The following is a 16,673-nucleotide window of genomic DNA, read 5'->3' as shown; positions in this document are numbered from 1 at the left end:
TAATTTTTAATAATTTTAATACAACGTTTGCCTGATGGCTCATGGAAACGTTTACATTTCTTAAAACTGTAGTTCTGTTTTTGGCCGCGTGTTCAGAAGACAAAAATTAGAGACCAGAAAAATTCACGGATTAATTTCGTGATATGCTAAAATTCAAATAGCTACACCTTTGTGCTTCTTCTGCCATTGGTTTACTGTTAAATCTGGAGGACTGTGGGCTAATTAGTAGAGACCGGAAAAATTCGCGCTTTCGATGACCTTTAGGATAGACTCCACAACCCCCTACACACTCAGGAAAATGCCACCTGCTCATTGGCTATTGACTCGTGACACCTGTCAACTGAGACGCTTGCAATTCGATACTTTTTTGGTTGAAAGTTTTTCATTGGATCAAAGTCCTTCAGATAAACTGTAAGCCAATCACAGAAGCATTATAAAGGTACAGTTGTTTGGATTCTAGCATATCGTGAAATGAATCCGCGAATTTTTCCGGTCTCTTTTAATTAGACACCCTCGATCATAGAATTATCGTATCACAGGCTACCCAGGTAAGACGACTCACTAGTCAAATGCCAATGAACAGGTGGCATTCACCTGAGTGTGCAGAGGATCCAGCAGTTTATCCTGGAGGTCATTGAATCCGCGAATTTCTGCTCCGGTCCCTTACAATAATCCGTCTGAATCCATTGTTCCTCTGTGATGAGAAGAACACGCGCGAGACTCGAAGAGTGCCGAACGTCAAACGAACTTCCGATGAGAGATATAAATGCTACGCGGTAGCGAGGCAGTCTTCTGTTGCACCTTTTCAAGGTGAAGGGGAAAAAAAGGTCTAAGATTCATCAAATCACGATCAGTCTTGTTATCGCCACTCTCTCGCGTAACTTCGGAATATGAAAAAAAAAAAAACACTATTTTACGAAATTTCATACATACTCTCGATTTTTTTTATTATAGTTTCATAAATGTTGGTGATGTAAACCAGCCAAAGTTCCAAAAAAATAAAAGAATTATTCTGTGCGAGAATTTAATTTATGTGAAAACACCTAAAGAAACTTAAATTTTAACTTTAAAAACAGCAATGAAAAAAAAAATAAGAAAGTGCAAGATAGTTTATATTTTTTTAACGTCTGTTTTGGAGTCAATGAATTTGAGGGTTTTTAACAACTGGTGTCCCTGAGAGGGGAATAAAATTGAGGGGAGAAGATAAACTGTCGCCAGCGTGAGGTGCTGTCCGGAAAATGACCAGGGGGTGGGGGATGGTTGAGGAGGGGGTTGTGGGTCGGGAGAGGGGGGAGCAGTCGGCGGTACGAACCAGGTCGCGGGTGAGGGAAACAGGGCCACTCCTCGGCCGCCAGTCAGCGGCGCATGCGCACCAGGCACGCGTCCTCCCGAGCGCAGCTGTGGACGACGTCTCTCCGCTCGAAGTAAGTGGTCTCGACCGCACAGCCGCTGTTGTGTCGCGAAGTAGAACTGACCAGCATGCAGCTGATTCACATCGATGTTAGGTATAGGAGATCGCAAAAAATTCCCCCCCGATTCATTCCGTGATATTCTAAAATTTAAAATAAACATATCTTTGAGCTGATTGGTAGAGACCTGCAAAATTCGCGGATTCATTGACCTCTATGATAGACTCCACAGTCCTTAAAATACTCACGGAAATGGCACCTGTTCATTGGCTATTGACGCGTGAGACGTCTCAACTAGGCTGTCCGTAATTCGGCACTTTCTGGGTTTAGTGTTTTCTATTGGCTCACGGTTCCCCGGATAAAATGTAGGCCAATCGCAGAAGCGGTACGAAGGTATAGTTGTTTTGATGCTAGCCTATCGCGAAATGAATCCGCGAATTTCGCATGTCTCTAGTTATTGGTAGGGCCATGCATATTTCGCGAAATGATTCCGAGACCAGCTGAAAGTTAAAAAAAACTGTAGCATCGTCTGTGTTCGTGATTGGGTGAGGGGGTTTGTTTCAGGTACGAGTTGATTGTTACGAAACCAATCACTGTAATTCAGTGCGGAATCAAACGCGACCTGAGTGGCTCGGACAAGTTTGGCAACGACGTCTTTCGCAGACTGCCGCCAATCACTAGGAAGGAAACAGCTGATGCGGTTATACCTTGTTGCAGTCTGATAGGCGTTCAGATTTTTTTTTTCGCGAAAAATGCCTGCCCCTAGTTTTTTGGCTTGCAGTTTATCTGGAGGACTTTGGCCAATGAGAGACCATCAACCAAAGAATAATCGAATCACAGGCTTCTCCCAATCGAGACATTTCACAAGTCAGCCGCCAATGGGCAAGTAATAGTTTCCATAAGTATGCAGCGGATCGTGGAGTCTATCCTGGAGGTCATTGAACGAGCAAATTTTTCCAGTCCCTAATGATTGGTAGGGTTTTGATGACCTTTAGGATAGACTGCACAGTTCTCTGTATCGCCGTGCAAATAATGCCAGTCCATTGTTAGCTGACTTGCGGGTCGCCCCAACTGATTTGACTGTGATTCGATTCGATACTTCTTTGGTTGAGGGTTTCTCATTGGCCCACAGTCGTCCAGACGAACAGTCAGCCAATGGCTGAAGCAGCTTAGAGGTATGTGTGTTTGAAATTTATCCTATCGCAAAGTGACTCCGCGAATTTACCGGTCTCTAATGATTTGACTTCAGTGCCCCTAACAACAGTTCAGAGTGAAGCAGATGTAGATGTGCTTTGTTATCTATACTTAGGGACCGGAAAAATTCGCGGTTTCAATGGCCTTTAGGATAGACTGCACATTCCGCTGTACGCTCGGGCAAATAACGCAAGTTCATTGGCTGCTGACTTGTAAGTCGTCTCAGCTAGTTTGTCTGTGATTCGATCCTTCTTTGGTTGAGGGTTTATAATTGGTTGAGATTTGTCCAGATAAACAGTAAGCCAATAGCAAAATCATCTAAAAGGTATATTTATTTGAATTTTAGCCTATCGCTGAAAGAATCGGCGAATATTTCCGGTCTCTACCCATACTGAATACTTAAGAGTTATGAAAAAATTGGCGTAATTATTTGGAGAGAGACTGGTCTGCATACCAGTATACATTTCAACTCATTTCTCATTGAAATGTAGGTAGTTTTACCCACTCCCAAAAAAAATGAGACCAATAAAAACATTACAAAATTCAAACTACCCAATCACATGCCATCCAGTGAGAAGCTAAAATGTAGCATGAGCCAATAGACAGTAGACTTATTTGTGTACAATAGTGTAAAGTCTATCCTGGTACCAGGAAATTACGTGAATTATCCAGGTCTCTATGATTACTTCGCTAACCATGCTAAATAAATGCTAAATGTATATTACTCGCTCTACAATGATATAAAATACCTTTTTCAAACTTTTTTTTTAATCCATAAAATTTGTCACTTATTTTATTTTCATTCTTACTTCCCGAAACAATAATGATGTACCCATGATGTATTGCAACCATCTTCAAGGACGAACTTCCTGCCGAAAGCGAGGTCATTAGAAACAGGATATTGAGAAAGCAGTCATTTCTTCTATAGTAGAGAAACATCCTAGAATTTGCCTGGAATAATTTTGGGGAGCAATGGAAAAGCGAATGGAAGAATAGCCGGACAAATATGAACCATGTTCTCTGGAATACTGTCGTGTCTTTTTTTTTTTTTTTTTAACAAAATACGTGACTCAAATGTAATTTTAATCACCAACATGTTAACTAATGACTGACAGTTTTGAATTTTATTTAGACAGTATCAATAACATCTACTTTTTTGTGGCCCATTTCAGACGATAAAAATTTATATCCATGCTTTATCTAGGACTCTAACCCAGAACTTTCTTGCACCAAAAGCTGGCGTGAAACTGCGCTACGGAGGTCGTAAACAATGCCAACGCGAGACGACAAAGTAGCTGAACACTCGTCACCGTAGTCGAAAGGAGCTGGGTTCGGATCCCGAAACTACCCGAGAAATACTCAAGGGTGGGGGAGGGGGAATTGGGGGGGGGGGGGGGGGCGGCGGTTTATCTTTTCACGCATTTCTTCCGCGAGTATACTCGAATCAAGCTGTTGCACTTCTCTGCGTCTTAACTGCTATTTTTTTTTATCATTCAGACGTAAAGTCAATGAAAATAGTCGCTGCGTATAAGTTTTGTTGCAGCCCGACTAGTTGATACAGTGTCCGAGACTCATTAATGGTTCAGAGATTCGCACCGTCATCATTGTGAATATCTGTACACAATTCCCGATTCAATTGTTAATTTAAACTAATCGCTAAGATTAAATCATATTGAAGATTTTACACAAAATTTTTTTATGTATGTTGTGCACGTAAAGGCACACAAATTAAATATTTCATTGTTTTCATGATTTAGACTAATTTTTTTCTATAAAATATTATCTTAACGGACATAATAATTCAGTATAATTTGTATTCAACTTACGTTACCAAATTAGTTCCCATACATTACAACCATTTATGTGCCCTATATAATTGTTATCAATGTGTTATTCGGAAAGTAACCGTTCTTGTAGGCCTACATGTATAAACGAAATGGGCACTATCTTACCACATGATTATTATTACATTAGCATCACTATCCCACATTGAGGGTTGGTTGAATACACCACTTACTCGAATATTTTTTACTTATTTTTTATTTTGGAAGATGATAAAGAAAGCACCCAATGCCGGGAGTTTGTGCGGAGATATCTCACAAACGAAAGGTTATTATACAAATTAAGATAAAATTCAAAGTTTAGTCCTCTTAAATATTGCAAACTGATTTTCATTTAAAAGTCGTAAATAATAAGTTACTTTTCCTGAGATTATAACAGTTGTATGTCTGCCAAATAGTACAAAAATTAATAATTTAGAAATCTAAAATATATTCTTTAATATTTTTAAAAAGTTCTTTTAACCGGTGTTATACACTTATATATTTCTCCTACTAATCTTTTTTTTTGTTTCAAAGGGTGAAAACTGGTCTAATTATTAGATTCATGCATAACTTTTTGTTTTCATTCCATAATTGTATGTGCAGCTATTGCGAGAGCTAACGTGTTTAATTTTTCTTTCACAGGTTGTTATCATTGGTTGACGAAATTGCCAAAACATGGTGTCAAGAGTGATGACTTTGGCTATGAAAAGTTCGAATTTATTTTGTTTCTTCGGAACCTCTAAGATACAACAAAATTGTTCAAGACCCAGTTTGAAGGTATAATGCATGTTCAAATAGATAACGGACCCAAGCGCATGAAATGTTCTGTTGGCCGAAAACACAACGGACATTATCCTAGGTAAACATACGAAACTTCCGTTTTACTTCAATTTTGTTGTAAATTATAAACTTTTGGAAGTTGTGTTTCGGATCCTGATTGCCTCAAATTACTTTACATTTTTCTCGTGGAAAATTATTATTACAAATAAACGACTGGTACATAAACAAGGCGAATAAATTCTAGTTACCAAAATATAGGATATTGCTCGATGTCAACCTATTTTCATGAAAACTGTTTCACCATGTTTAGAATGTATAATGTTTAAATTAGTACTAAAATTGGCTGTCAGAATAAACTAATTTTAGATCGCACCAAAAATTGCCATCTAAACGCAAAGAAGATGGTAGTGAAGCATACTTGCGTTACTTGGCCGTCGATCATGGTAGTTGTCATCTGCCTAACTACGTGTCGAGTGAGAGTGTGTGGTGAAAAAACGTTTTCAGACCGTCTGCTTTCGGGAATGAACTCTGGCAATCCTGTTCTCACGAACGAGGACACTGTCACCAAAAGTGAACCGACGGATTCGCCCATCCGCGATTTCGGCAAGTACGTGTCCGCGTGGGTAGCTTACACCAACGGTTCTTCGAACGCGTCGAGTTCAGCTCACGGCGCGGGCGGGAACTCGGAAACGGGGCCAGGGGACTACGTTGACCACCCGCCCAGTACCAAGCTGCTGCCGGACGTGCTCGGCGGACCCCTGAAGGAGGTGAGCGAGTGCGTGACGAGAAGGCGCGACGAGCACCCGACGGACATCTTGACCCGGTGCGTGAAGACCGTGGCCCTGGAGAGCGTCGCGGAGGTGCTGAGGCGCGGGGCGCAGCGGTTCAGCGTCTTCGGCGGTTGGCTGGTCTTCGAGAGGGTGGACGGACCGTCGGGCGGGCAGGGATGCCACGGAGAACACTGCGTGGGTGGGGTCGACGGACTGGCAAGAGTTGACGAACTTGCAAGGGTCGATGAACCGGCAAAGGTCAATGAACTGACCAGGGTCGATGAAATGGGTAAAGTCGATGAAAAGGACAGAGTCGATGAAAAGGACAGAGTCGAAAAACTGACCAGGGTTGATGAAATGGCTAGGTTCGATGAAATGGGCAGGGTCGATGAAAAGGACAGAGTCGATGAACTGACCAGGGTTGATGAAATGGCTAGGTTAGATGAAATGGGCAGGGTCGATGAAATGGGCAGGTTCGATGAACTGGTCGGGGTCGATGAACTGGTCGGGGCCGACGACCAGGACGGCGCCTCGGGGAGAAGCGCGGGCGGAGCAGATGCTGGAGGAGACGGTGGAGCGGCCCTGGACCAAGAGCTGCTCAGCGCCTTGGACCAGCTGACGAGGCGGTACGCGCTCCGGGTGGAGGTTTTCCCCGACGTCGGCGTCAGGATGACCAGGAGCTCCACCGAGGACGCCGTCGACTACAGCGTCGAGTCGCTCGACGACGGAGCCGAGACAGGTTAGAGCTGCAGGTCAACTGGCATGGCAGCACAAACTAAAGAACTAAAACTAATATTCAATCACTGGAAACACAAGAAATATTCGTCTTAATAACCTAATGTTTTTGCTTTAAATTCAAATATATAAAAATATGTTTGACCAGTCTTTGCATTGGCCATAGAATTTACTGCTGTGCCTTAGTTCCCGGGTTCTATTCTCGGCCAGGACTGGATTTTCACTAGGGGAATATATTATTACAGATTACAGGTAATATTTTTTTTTGGTTTCATTTACCTCCATATGGCAGAAGGCAGTGAGAAACCAACATACGATAATCTTTCCAAGTATATCCTTTCTATCTAAATTCATGTCCTGTTGCATTAATGGAGAAGTACTTGATATCCCATTTCTAAGAATCAACGCGATTTCAGTAAATAATAATTTAAAAAAATAACCCAAGGAAAATTCTGAAACAAATTTGTTTTGCATTTGATAGATTATGGTGTATCCTCACAAATCTATGAGTTGTAGTATTTTTTACATGTCGACACTCGAAAATAAATTTCAAACACCAGAAACGTTATTGTGTAACATAGGTATTCCTGAATATATAAAAGCATTTGAGGTACAGTTAAAAATATTTAGAGGCCACTATACTCAATATTTAACGGAAACAAAAAAACATTTGCAATAAAAAAAATATTTTTTGGGTCACATGTAACTACACTGCCACTATTAAGCGACTTTGTAAACATTACAAAAAAATTGTTTGAACATGCTTTGCCTTCTGTATGATTTAAATAAAGCTAAACGATTGAAATCATCATTAAAGATTTTGTGTATTTAGTTTTTATTTTACTTCATTTTAATTTATGTCAATTAATGGAATGTACGTTGAAGGTTGTGGGATGCAGAACGTTAACATTCGGTTTGTATGCCAACATTTGCCAGGAACTGATACTGTAAACTATAATTTCATGACAAAGCCAGATTCACGCTATAGCCGTATGACACTGAACACACGACTTTCTTATAGTCAAACAGGTACGCCACAGCATTATCGAACACGCAGAATTGATCAGTAGAGGCTAAGAGTCGTGTGAAGCGGGAAATTCCTTAAGATGGCCGACCAACGTTTTCAGGTATTTAAAATTTTAAAATATAATTTTTTGTTATATAATGGAAGTGTGGGGAATATTTGAAACTAAATGAAACTCTATAAAATGTCAGGGTTATCGCTAAAAGACACACATATGAGAATAACCGTCATGAAGACCTCACGCTAGTTCAGTGACTGGCACGTAAAGGCGAAGAAGCGTGCGATACGCCTTGGGCTTGACCTTGAGATTGACCATGGGCTTGACCTTGGGCCTGACTTGGTCCTGACCTTAGGTCTGACGTTGGACGTGATCTTAGGTCTGACAGTGGCATTCAACTTGGACTTTACCTTGAGCCTGACCTTGGGCTTAACCTTGAGCATGACCGTGGGCTTGTTCTTGGGCCTTACCATGGGGTTTACCTAGGGCTGGACCTTAAAATTGAACTTGGGCTTGATTTGTTCCTGACCATGGGCCTGACCTTTACCTTAACATTGGGCATGACATTGGCCTTGACCTTGGGCCTGACATTGGGCCTGACATTGGGCCTGACCTTGGGCCTTACATTGGTCGTGAGCTTGGACCTGAGCTTGAGCCTGAACTTGTGTTATATCTTGGGCCTGACCATGGGCTTGACCTTGGGCCTGACCTTGAACCTGAACTTGGGATTGACCTTTGGCCTGACATTAAGCCTGACCTTGAACCTGACCTTGGTCCTGGCCTTGAGCCTGGCTTTGTGCTTGATCTTTGGTCTGACAATGGCATTCAACTTTGACTTTACCTTGAGCCTGACCTTGAGCCAGACATTAAAATTCACCTTGAACCTTACCATGGGCTTGAACTTGAGCTTGACCTTGGGCCTTACATTGGGCATGACAATATTCAACTTGGGCCTGACCACGGAATTGACCTTAAGCTTGACCTTGGGCTAAATGTTGGTCATGAACTTGGGATAGACCTTGGGCCTGACTTTGGGTTTGACCTTGGATTTAACCTTTGAGCTTGCCCCTAGGCTTGTCTGTGGGCGTGACTTTGTGCCTGACATTGGGTGCTGACCTTGAGCCTGACCTTGGGCCTGGCATTGGGCTTGACCAAGGGGTTTACTTTTAAGCTTGCATATAGGCTTGTCTTTGAGCTTTTCTTTGAGCCTGACATTGGGCCTGGCTTTGAGCCTGGCGTTGGGCTTGACCTTGCACCTAACCTTGGGCCTGTCCTTAGGCCTTACCATGGGGTTGATTTTGGGCTTGACGCTAAAACGCATGTTTTTAAGAGTAATTTTTAGGCGTGAAACAACCGGTAGGCCTACAGATTCTTGAAAGCACTTAAGGGACTTTCATCACGCCTTTATCTTAATTTCTCGGCCATACTATGTTACGGTCAGCGCTCAAATTTTTCACAGCTATTCTGTGATGACGATAAGACTGCGCGCCAGTCCGGAGGCTATACCGCGCCAGAAGCACCATCGAGCGTCGCGCTTATCACCCACGCCTCACTGACACACATACACCCCTGACGAGGCGGGCCCCTTAACAGTGCTGCAAGCAGTGGCGGAACTAGAGGTTCACCTCGGAGGGGGCACTCTAGGATTTCAGAGTAGCCAGATAAAAAATGTCTTAAAATTACTAAATTTGTATTTAATCTACTCACACCACACATAACATCCAACCACCAGTTTTTATGATTCTACAAGAAATTCATTAATTATATTAAAATATTTTATTGTTTTCAGAAACAATAATTTTTGTCGGCAATATTAATGCAGCAGACAACTGGTTTTTCGGTTTTCCTACACACACACAAACACACACATATATCACTTTCCTTTTGGACTTATTTCACAGTGTTCTGTCTCAAGTGATTTAATCCTAGTGCAAGAGTGAAAAATATGACTATTATGTCATGTTGCATCAGGGAGTAATTCTAGAACCACTTGCAGCTCTAAGTTGTGTGTAAAGATATGTTTAAGTGACTTTAATGAACATTTTGTAGTTGAATTTAGATTTCTCGGACACGTGTTAGTTGATATTTAACAACTGTTTGAAGGTATTGTTTTGAACTTACATTTTTTTTTTGTTCTGTTCTGTAATACTAGGCTTAGTATAGTAAATTAAGGGGGAAAATAATCCTTTTAAACAAAACCTGTTTCGATTAAGATTTTTCTATTAAAAATGTGTAGCAATGTCCGTTATATATATTTTTATGCCACTGGCTGCAAGTGATTATGAAATACGGACCCGGAACGGGTTACGCGCCCTCGAGTGAACTCGCGCCGACGCGGCGACGCGGTTCGCACGCCACTGCGTGTCGACGAGCGGAACAGACAATTCCCGCTTCCTGGAGCGGGCAGCGCCGCGAACGCAGACTCCGCCTCTCTCGCGGCCCGTCGAGCACGACGTCTTCTCGTTTCTCGAGAGGCCCGTTGATTTTTTTTCTTCAAGCGAAACCTTTCATTTAATTTATCAGCATGTAGACTAATGTCAAGACTCTCGGGGTAGCGGAAGTGAGTGGGTAGCGGAGTCAGCTAGTTTAACGCGTGTTCAACGTATGCATAGAGACTGGACAGACTCCACAATCCCCTACACACTCGGGCAAATGCCACCTGCTCATTGGCTGCTGACTCGTGACACCTGTCAACTGGGACGCTTGCGATTCGATACTTTTTTTTTGGTTGAAGGTTTTCCATTGGCTAAAAGTCCTTCCGATAAACTGTAAGCCAATCACAGAAGCAATATAAAGGTGCAGTTGTTTGGATTCGATCATATCGTGAAATGAATCCGCGAATTTTTCCGGTCTCTACGTATGCAACGTATCAAATAACTGCTCGGTGGTACGGAGTTTGTAATAGAAAGGTTAGGATTGAATATTCTTTGCAGGTATGGTGGCAGAGTACTCTATCATACTTTCGCATACATTTTGAATTTCGCGGTTGTTGGTACCGTTTGTTAGCATTAGAATTGTGACAATTTGTGCATACATTTCCAGTAGGGTCATGTACCATATTTTAGCTATAATAAACCCATTAATTCATTCTTAGATCCCACTGAAGACATGGAAGAAAAAAAAACTAGTAAAATAAGACTCTTTTCAACGCATGATTAATCGTGCTTTAAATATTAGAGTGCCCTAAAATTATTATTTTTTCCCTGTTGTTTGTGAAGTTTCACGTATAACGCGCGTGGGGGGACCACGTAGAGATGTTTTTTTTATGGATTAGTATAGTACCAACAGTGGGGAAAAAAAAAATTGTTAGCCACCGTTATGTATAGGACGAGTCAGAATTCAACCGACAAACTTAAACCTTCAAGTGTTATAAAAATGCATTACGTATTATAGTTTAAAGGGCTTCCCAAGGCTACAGCATGCCTTTGAAATTGGAGCTGGACAAAATTATATTTTTTTTACTTGTTGCTACCCGAAATTACTCAAATGAAACAATTAAAAAAAACTAAAAATTTTGTGGTTATTGAGCACTATCCAGAATCTTAATATTTAATCATAAATACTTATTTATATACTTATCTATATTATTAAAACATAGTTCTCGTAAGTGTCCGGTACTTAAAAGAAATTATATACCTACTAATAAGTACTTCTCATAACTAAAGAATTTCTTTTTGGACTATGTTGACAGCTTTTTTCTTCTCGTGAGACAACACAGACTGCGACATATATTTTGACTGAAAGGTATTCATCTATTATAGCATCCTACACAGTAGCGGATCCAGAGGGGGGGCTAAGGGGCTCAAGCCCCCTCCAAAAGAATCTGGGTCCACTATTGTTTTAGTGTTTGCCTTGATAAAGCCTAGCCTCAGCTGGGTCAAGCCCCTCCCAAACAAAAATCCTGGATCCGCCACTGATCCTACATTACCTCAAGGTGTGGCATTGAAGGTTACCCAAAGACACTATAACATATGAAAGTTTCAGACATGTCGGATCGTTTACATTTACTGTACTATGCTATTATGTATTAACCAAAGAATTATTATAGAGAAATAAGATCATATTGCCATTTATAAACAAACATAATATGTTAAAAAGAATTAAGACATATTGAAATAAACAACTGGGAAACAAAATAACACGCAAATATCAGATTGGTGCTGGTTGTAATTATAGGCCTTTGTAAAAAAAAAACCAATGTAAAACAAACATCAAAAAAACAATTAACATATTAACAAAACATTACTGAGTATTACTTATATATTGAGAAACGAGCTCGTGGACAACTAGGTACGTACCAAGTATTTATATTACATTTAAGTAAAAAAAAAAAAAAACAGGTTAAGTTACTCAACAAATATTATTTAAAAAATTAAATCATCAAACAAATATTAAATTATTTAAGTCTTCTTATAATTCTTTCTTCAGAATGAAAATTAGTTGACGGAAATGTTCCAAAGTGTAGAAATCCATATTACTTCGTTGATTCAAGTTCAATAACAGAAACTTGCATTATGTTCACAAGGAAGCTATGATCACGCAGAAGTTGAAAACTGTTACATAACCTTAAAATAATAATAAATAAAATTCTGGCCTTTGTTTTGAAGAGGTCAATTCCCAAAAATGAATTTATATTCCTGGAACACCAAAGCCAGGATGAGGCCCATGACTCGAACCGCAATGGAATGAAACCACAAAAATATTAACCTCCATACATAAAAATAATTAGGTATCATGGGATACACTTTTCCCACAGACGAACCATTTACTCACCCAAAACGGCGGTAAAAGATAGGTTGTTACATTTTATAATCAATTTTTACACCAGCACCAAAAAAAAATACAGACCAAATGGCCGAAAAGAATTTGAAAAAGGCAAGGTAAGCCTTTTTCGTTTGGCAAGACAGAAATCATAGAATTAACAATAAGTAGAGGGTATACAAACAAAACAAAATATTCATAGAACCAGTATTGTAGTACTTAGTATTTCCCTTACACATTTGATTACAATAGAAACAAACACATTTAATACATTATTAATTAAATAACTACACAAAACTTTAACATTAAGTTCATGAAAATATGTAAAGATAAATAAATATTAAATACAATCTTTGCATAAAATATTTTAAAATTTATTTAACATGAAAGATAAAAAAAATGTGAATAAATTAATTGCTCATAAAATCACGAATGCCATAACTAGAAACTGCACAAGACATAAATTGTTCAAAAGTTACACGCTAAGTATAGTTAAATAGCTTAAATAGCTAAATATAGCTGTTCATGTGAAAAGCACTCAGCATTCAAATCTATTCCTGGTTACGTTGGGTCATCCATACAAGATAGACATGTACTTTCGCTGACTGTTCTGTAGGCCTTTATAAAATTTACGTAATGTAGATCATTAATTTGATGTATCAGTCATGTATAAATCAGCGTAAACCAAGTAAGATGCGTAAAAGCGTCTTTTTTTACGACTAGATTACAAAACATTGAGATTTATTTACTACCTTTAAATTAAAATATTAATAGTTTATGGACTTGAACTTCCCGGAAGAAATTCTCTAAAAGATGGCGAAAACAGCATCAAAATACATTGCGTAGTTTAGAAGAAGTAAGCCAACAGACAGACATACGTGGCTGGCGACTTTGTTTTATATTATTTAGAGATTATCAAGTATACTGGATATTTATAGGATTAAATTTATTGAAGTGCAATGTAATTAATATGTTATATGTACAGCCAGGACAGTAAGCAAAATTTCATTTCGGCTGGGAGTTTGGGGATTTGGGGGATAGAACCTCGCCCGCCGTTTGCTTTCAAATTCTTTCCTTTTGTTGGTGAGAATGATACTTTTTTTTAGGGTTTCTTGGGATTTAGGTGAGGGGGGGAGGTGATATAAACCCCCATCTATCCCTGTGTACAAATAATCTTGTTACAGCATGCTTTAGGATAACGATTGAATAAAGTTTGATCCAAAATAGCGTTGCAGACACACACACGCAAAGAAAATGAACAGCTGAGTGGAAAAAGGTTAATATTCCATTTATAAATGTTTTGAGAAAAATAGGAAAAACTGATTTGTACGAAAACTACAGTTTGGATCAGAAACTTCACCATTAAGCAACTGTGGGTGTAGTAGTGTAACACAATTTCCGAGTCCATAGTCAAAGTAAGTAAAGAAATACAAATAATTGAAAGTGCCGGAATGTTATCCTTCTTCCACTAATCAACAAACAGTCAAAAAAGTAATAATAATATATAATGTTTGCAACCCAAAAGCATAAGAAATAATGCATTAAAGACAATATATTAATGCACTAAACATAATAAATTTATTTTTGCACACATTTGAGGCAATTAATAGTCATATATAATATTTTGACAGCTGTGATGCATATATTTATAGTAACAGTAAGATAGTTTAGGAGTGATTCTCGTTACGACTTCATGACGTGTGTAGGCGTGCTGTCATAACTTAGAAATCCAAACATAACTTTTCTAAGTTATAGTGTTTCTAAGTTGTGTGTTTCGGTGTTGTGTGTTTCGGTGTTGTGTGTTTCGGTGTTGTGTGTTTATAAGTTATGTGTTTCTCAGTTATGACAGTTCTAAGTTGTGTGTATTTAAGATGTGATAGTTCAAAGTTTCTAAGTTATGAGCGTTCTAACTTGGGATAGTTCTACATTATGTGGGTTTTTCCAAGAATTCTAAATTATGAATGTTCTAAGTTGTGCTTAATATGTTATGTGTTTCTAGGTTTCTAAGTTTATAATTTATTATCGTTCTAACTTAGGGCAGTTTTAATGTGTTTTTTTTTTCAAGAATTATAAATTGTGACTTTCTAAGTTATTTGTTTCTAAGTTTCTAAACTGTGTGTCTAATTTATAATCGTTCTAAATTAGGACAGTTCTAAGTTATGTGGTTTTTTCAACGATTATAAATAGGAACACCTGTATTTCGCGATTTCGTTTTTTCATGTCAAGGTATTTCACAAAACACTGTAGCTTTTTCTAAGAGTCATGGCAAATTGTGAGGGTGCAGCAGTAAGGTGACCACATTCTCATTGGCCCCGTCAAGAGCGGGACGACACCTCTCACTTGACCTCAGCCATTAACCACAGGAGAAAAGCTACAGTGTTTTGTGAAATACCTTGACATGAAATGAAATCGCGAAATACAGGTGTGCCGAATTATAAATCATGACGGTTCTAAGTTGTGAGTGATCCAAGTGACGTGAGGATGAGGGGAGGTGTGTGTTCGCGCGTCGCAGGTCGGGGTCGCGCCGGGAGCGTCACCAACCAGAACCAGAAGAAGAAGAAGCGGAGGAAGAAGACGTCGCACAAGCAGGAGGCGGAGCAGCTGCGCAGGAAGATGCTGCTGATGATGGTGCCGATGGCGGTGCAGGCAGTCGTGCTGCCCCTGGCGCTGCTCAACATGAAGCTGATGCTGCTGAAGGCGCTGCTGGCGGGCAAGCTGGCCATCGCGCTCATCCTGTTCAACGCGGCGCGGTCGGGCCTGCTGCGCGGCTCCTCGTTCCGCCAGCAGGTCGCCTCCGAGCACTACGGCTACGGCGGCGGCGTGGAGCAGGCCGCGTGGCTCGGCCGGCGGGCCAGACCCTCGCGCACCGTCGGGTAGAGTGCGCGCGCGCAAGCTGCGCGGCAATTCGTGGTCCCAAAATTTAACGTCTCTTTTTTCCCACGGGAACTTATAAAGTCTTTCAGCGCTCTCGCCGGTCATGCGTTAACACCTAACCTCGGTAACGAGCAAAATTAATGTGTTCTCACGTTGCAAATATACTTTATAAATAGAGACCGGAATAATTCGCGGGTTCAATGACCTCCAGGATAGACTCCGATATCCTCTACACACTCGCGCAAATGCCAACTGTTCATTTGGCTGCTGACTTGTGAGTCGTCTCGACTGGGTGGCCTGTGATTCGACACTTCTATGAGTGAGGGTCTCTAATTGGCCCTCAGTCCTCCAGATTAACAGTGAACCGATGACAGAAGCAGCACTAAGGTATAATTATTTGAATTTTAGCATAACACGAAATGAACCCGCGAATTTTTCAGGTCTCTACTTATAAATACGAAATTCCGAACCGAAATTCAAACAAGGGTTCTTTCAAATGATGCCGTGCGTGATGAATATACGCCAAATTGTGTATTCAACTACATTTCCGGACGCGAATCGGACGTGGTTTCCGCACCCGCCGCTATGGAATTCGCTGCCGGAGCAGCTACGTCGAATATAAAAATCATTCCATTTGCGGATAAATTTTAAATTCTAACAACAAAACGTCTGCAAAAAAACTTGAAAAAAATAATACTAATACCTGGCTTTGCACCTGATTTTTGACACTGAATTTTATTAAAAAAAACTGTCAGACTTGGTAAAATTCATTAAACGGTTAATGCTATAAAGTTTCCATTTGGCTTTGTGAACTTTGGTTCACGCCATCCGCCACCGATGACAGCACCGTGGTTACACATTTCCGTTCTATGCGACTTCTGTTCCATTCACGAAATTACTCCCACCAAATGCCGTATACCGAGAGCTAAGATGTTACACATAAGAAAGGTTTAAGCTAATTAATAGCTGATGTGTTCCTAACAACTTTACTTAACAAAACCCATTACAAAATGTAATTTTACGATTTTTTTCAGCGATTTAATCTGGAGCTATCGAACAGCATTTACACAGCTGCAATTTGTTTTGCTAACCAATTACATACCCACGTTGAAGTAAATCTTTTGAGTGTCTGCTCTAAAGTTGACGACACTCTGGTTAGAAATTGTCTAGCAGAACAAACCATTGTTGTTTAAATGCCAACTAGACGTTGGTTTCATAGCTTTAAAACTAACTCGCTAGGAAGAACAGTGAAAATTACAACATGAAGTGAGTATCGTTTTAAAAACATGTTAGCATTACGTGAGC

At 40.1% G+C, this 16,673-nt stretch overlaps 1 protein-coding gene across 1 annotated transcript; it reads left to right on the top strand.

Moving 5' to 3' along the window:
- Positions 1–1,339: 1,339 nt before the first annotated feature.
- LOC134530428 (uncharacterized) lies at positions 1,340–16,059 on the top strand. Its single transcript, XM_063365245.1, has 3 exons — positions 1,340–1,424; positions 5,069–6,715; positions 15,007–16,059. The coding sequence occupies exons 2-3, from the start codon at positions 5,608–5,610 to the stop codon at positions 15,369–15,371; spliced, it is 1,473 nt and encodes a 490-aa protein (XP_063221315.1). The 5' UTR covers positions 1,340–1,424; positions 5,069–5,607; the 3' UTR covers positions 15,372–16,059.
- The last annotated feature ends 614 nt before the right edge of the window (positions 16,060–16,673 follow it).

The sequence above is a fragment of the Bacillus rossius genome, chromosome 1 (assembly GCF_032445375.1).
Source record: "Bacillus rossius redtenbacheri isolate Brsri chromosome 1, Brsri_v3, whole genome shotgun sequence".
In the NCBI taxonomy this organism is placed as follows: Eukaryota; Metazoa; Arthropoda; class Insecta; order Phasmatodea; family Bacillidae; genus Bacillus; species Bacillus rossius.
The sequence above is the reverse complement of the archived record's forward strand: the minus strand, read 5'-3'. Positions and strand labels throughout refer to the sequence as shown.

Bases quoted from the DNA above. Each gene is read 5' to 3' on its own strand.
- LOC134530428 (XM_063365245.1), top strand. From the start codon at position 5,608: ATGGTAGTGAAGCATACTTGCGTTACTTGGCCGTCGATCATGGTAGTT. The intron at 6,716-15,006 runs GTTAGAGCTGCA...CGCGCGTCGCAG, and splicing joins CGACGACGGAGCCGAGACAG to GTCGGGGTCGCGCCGGGAGC.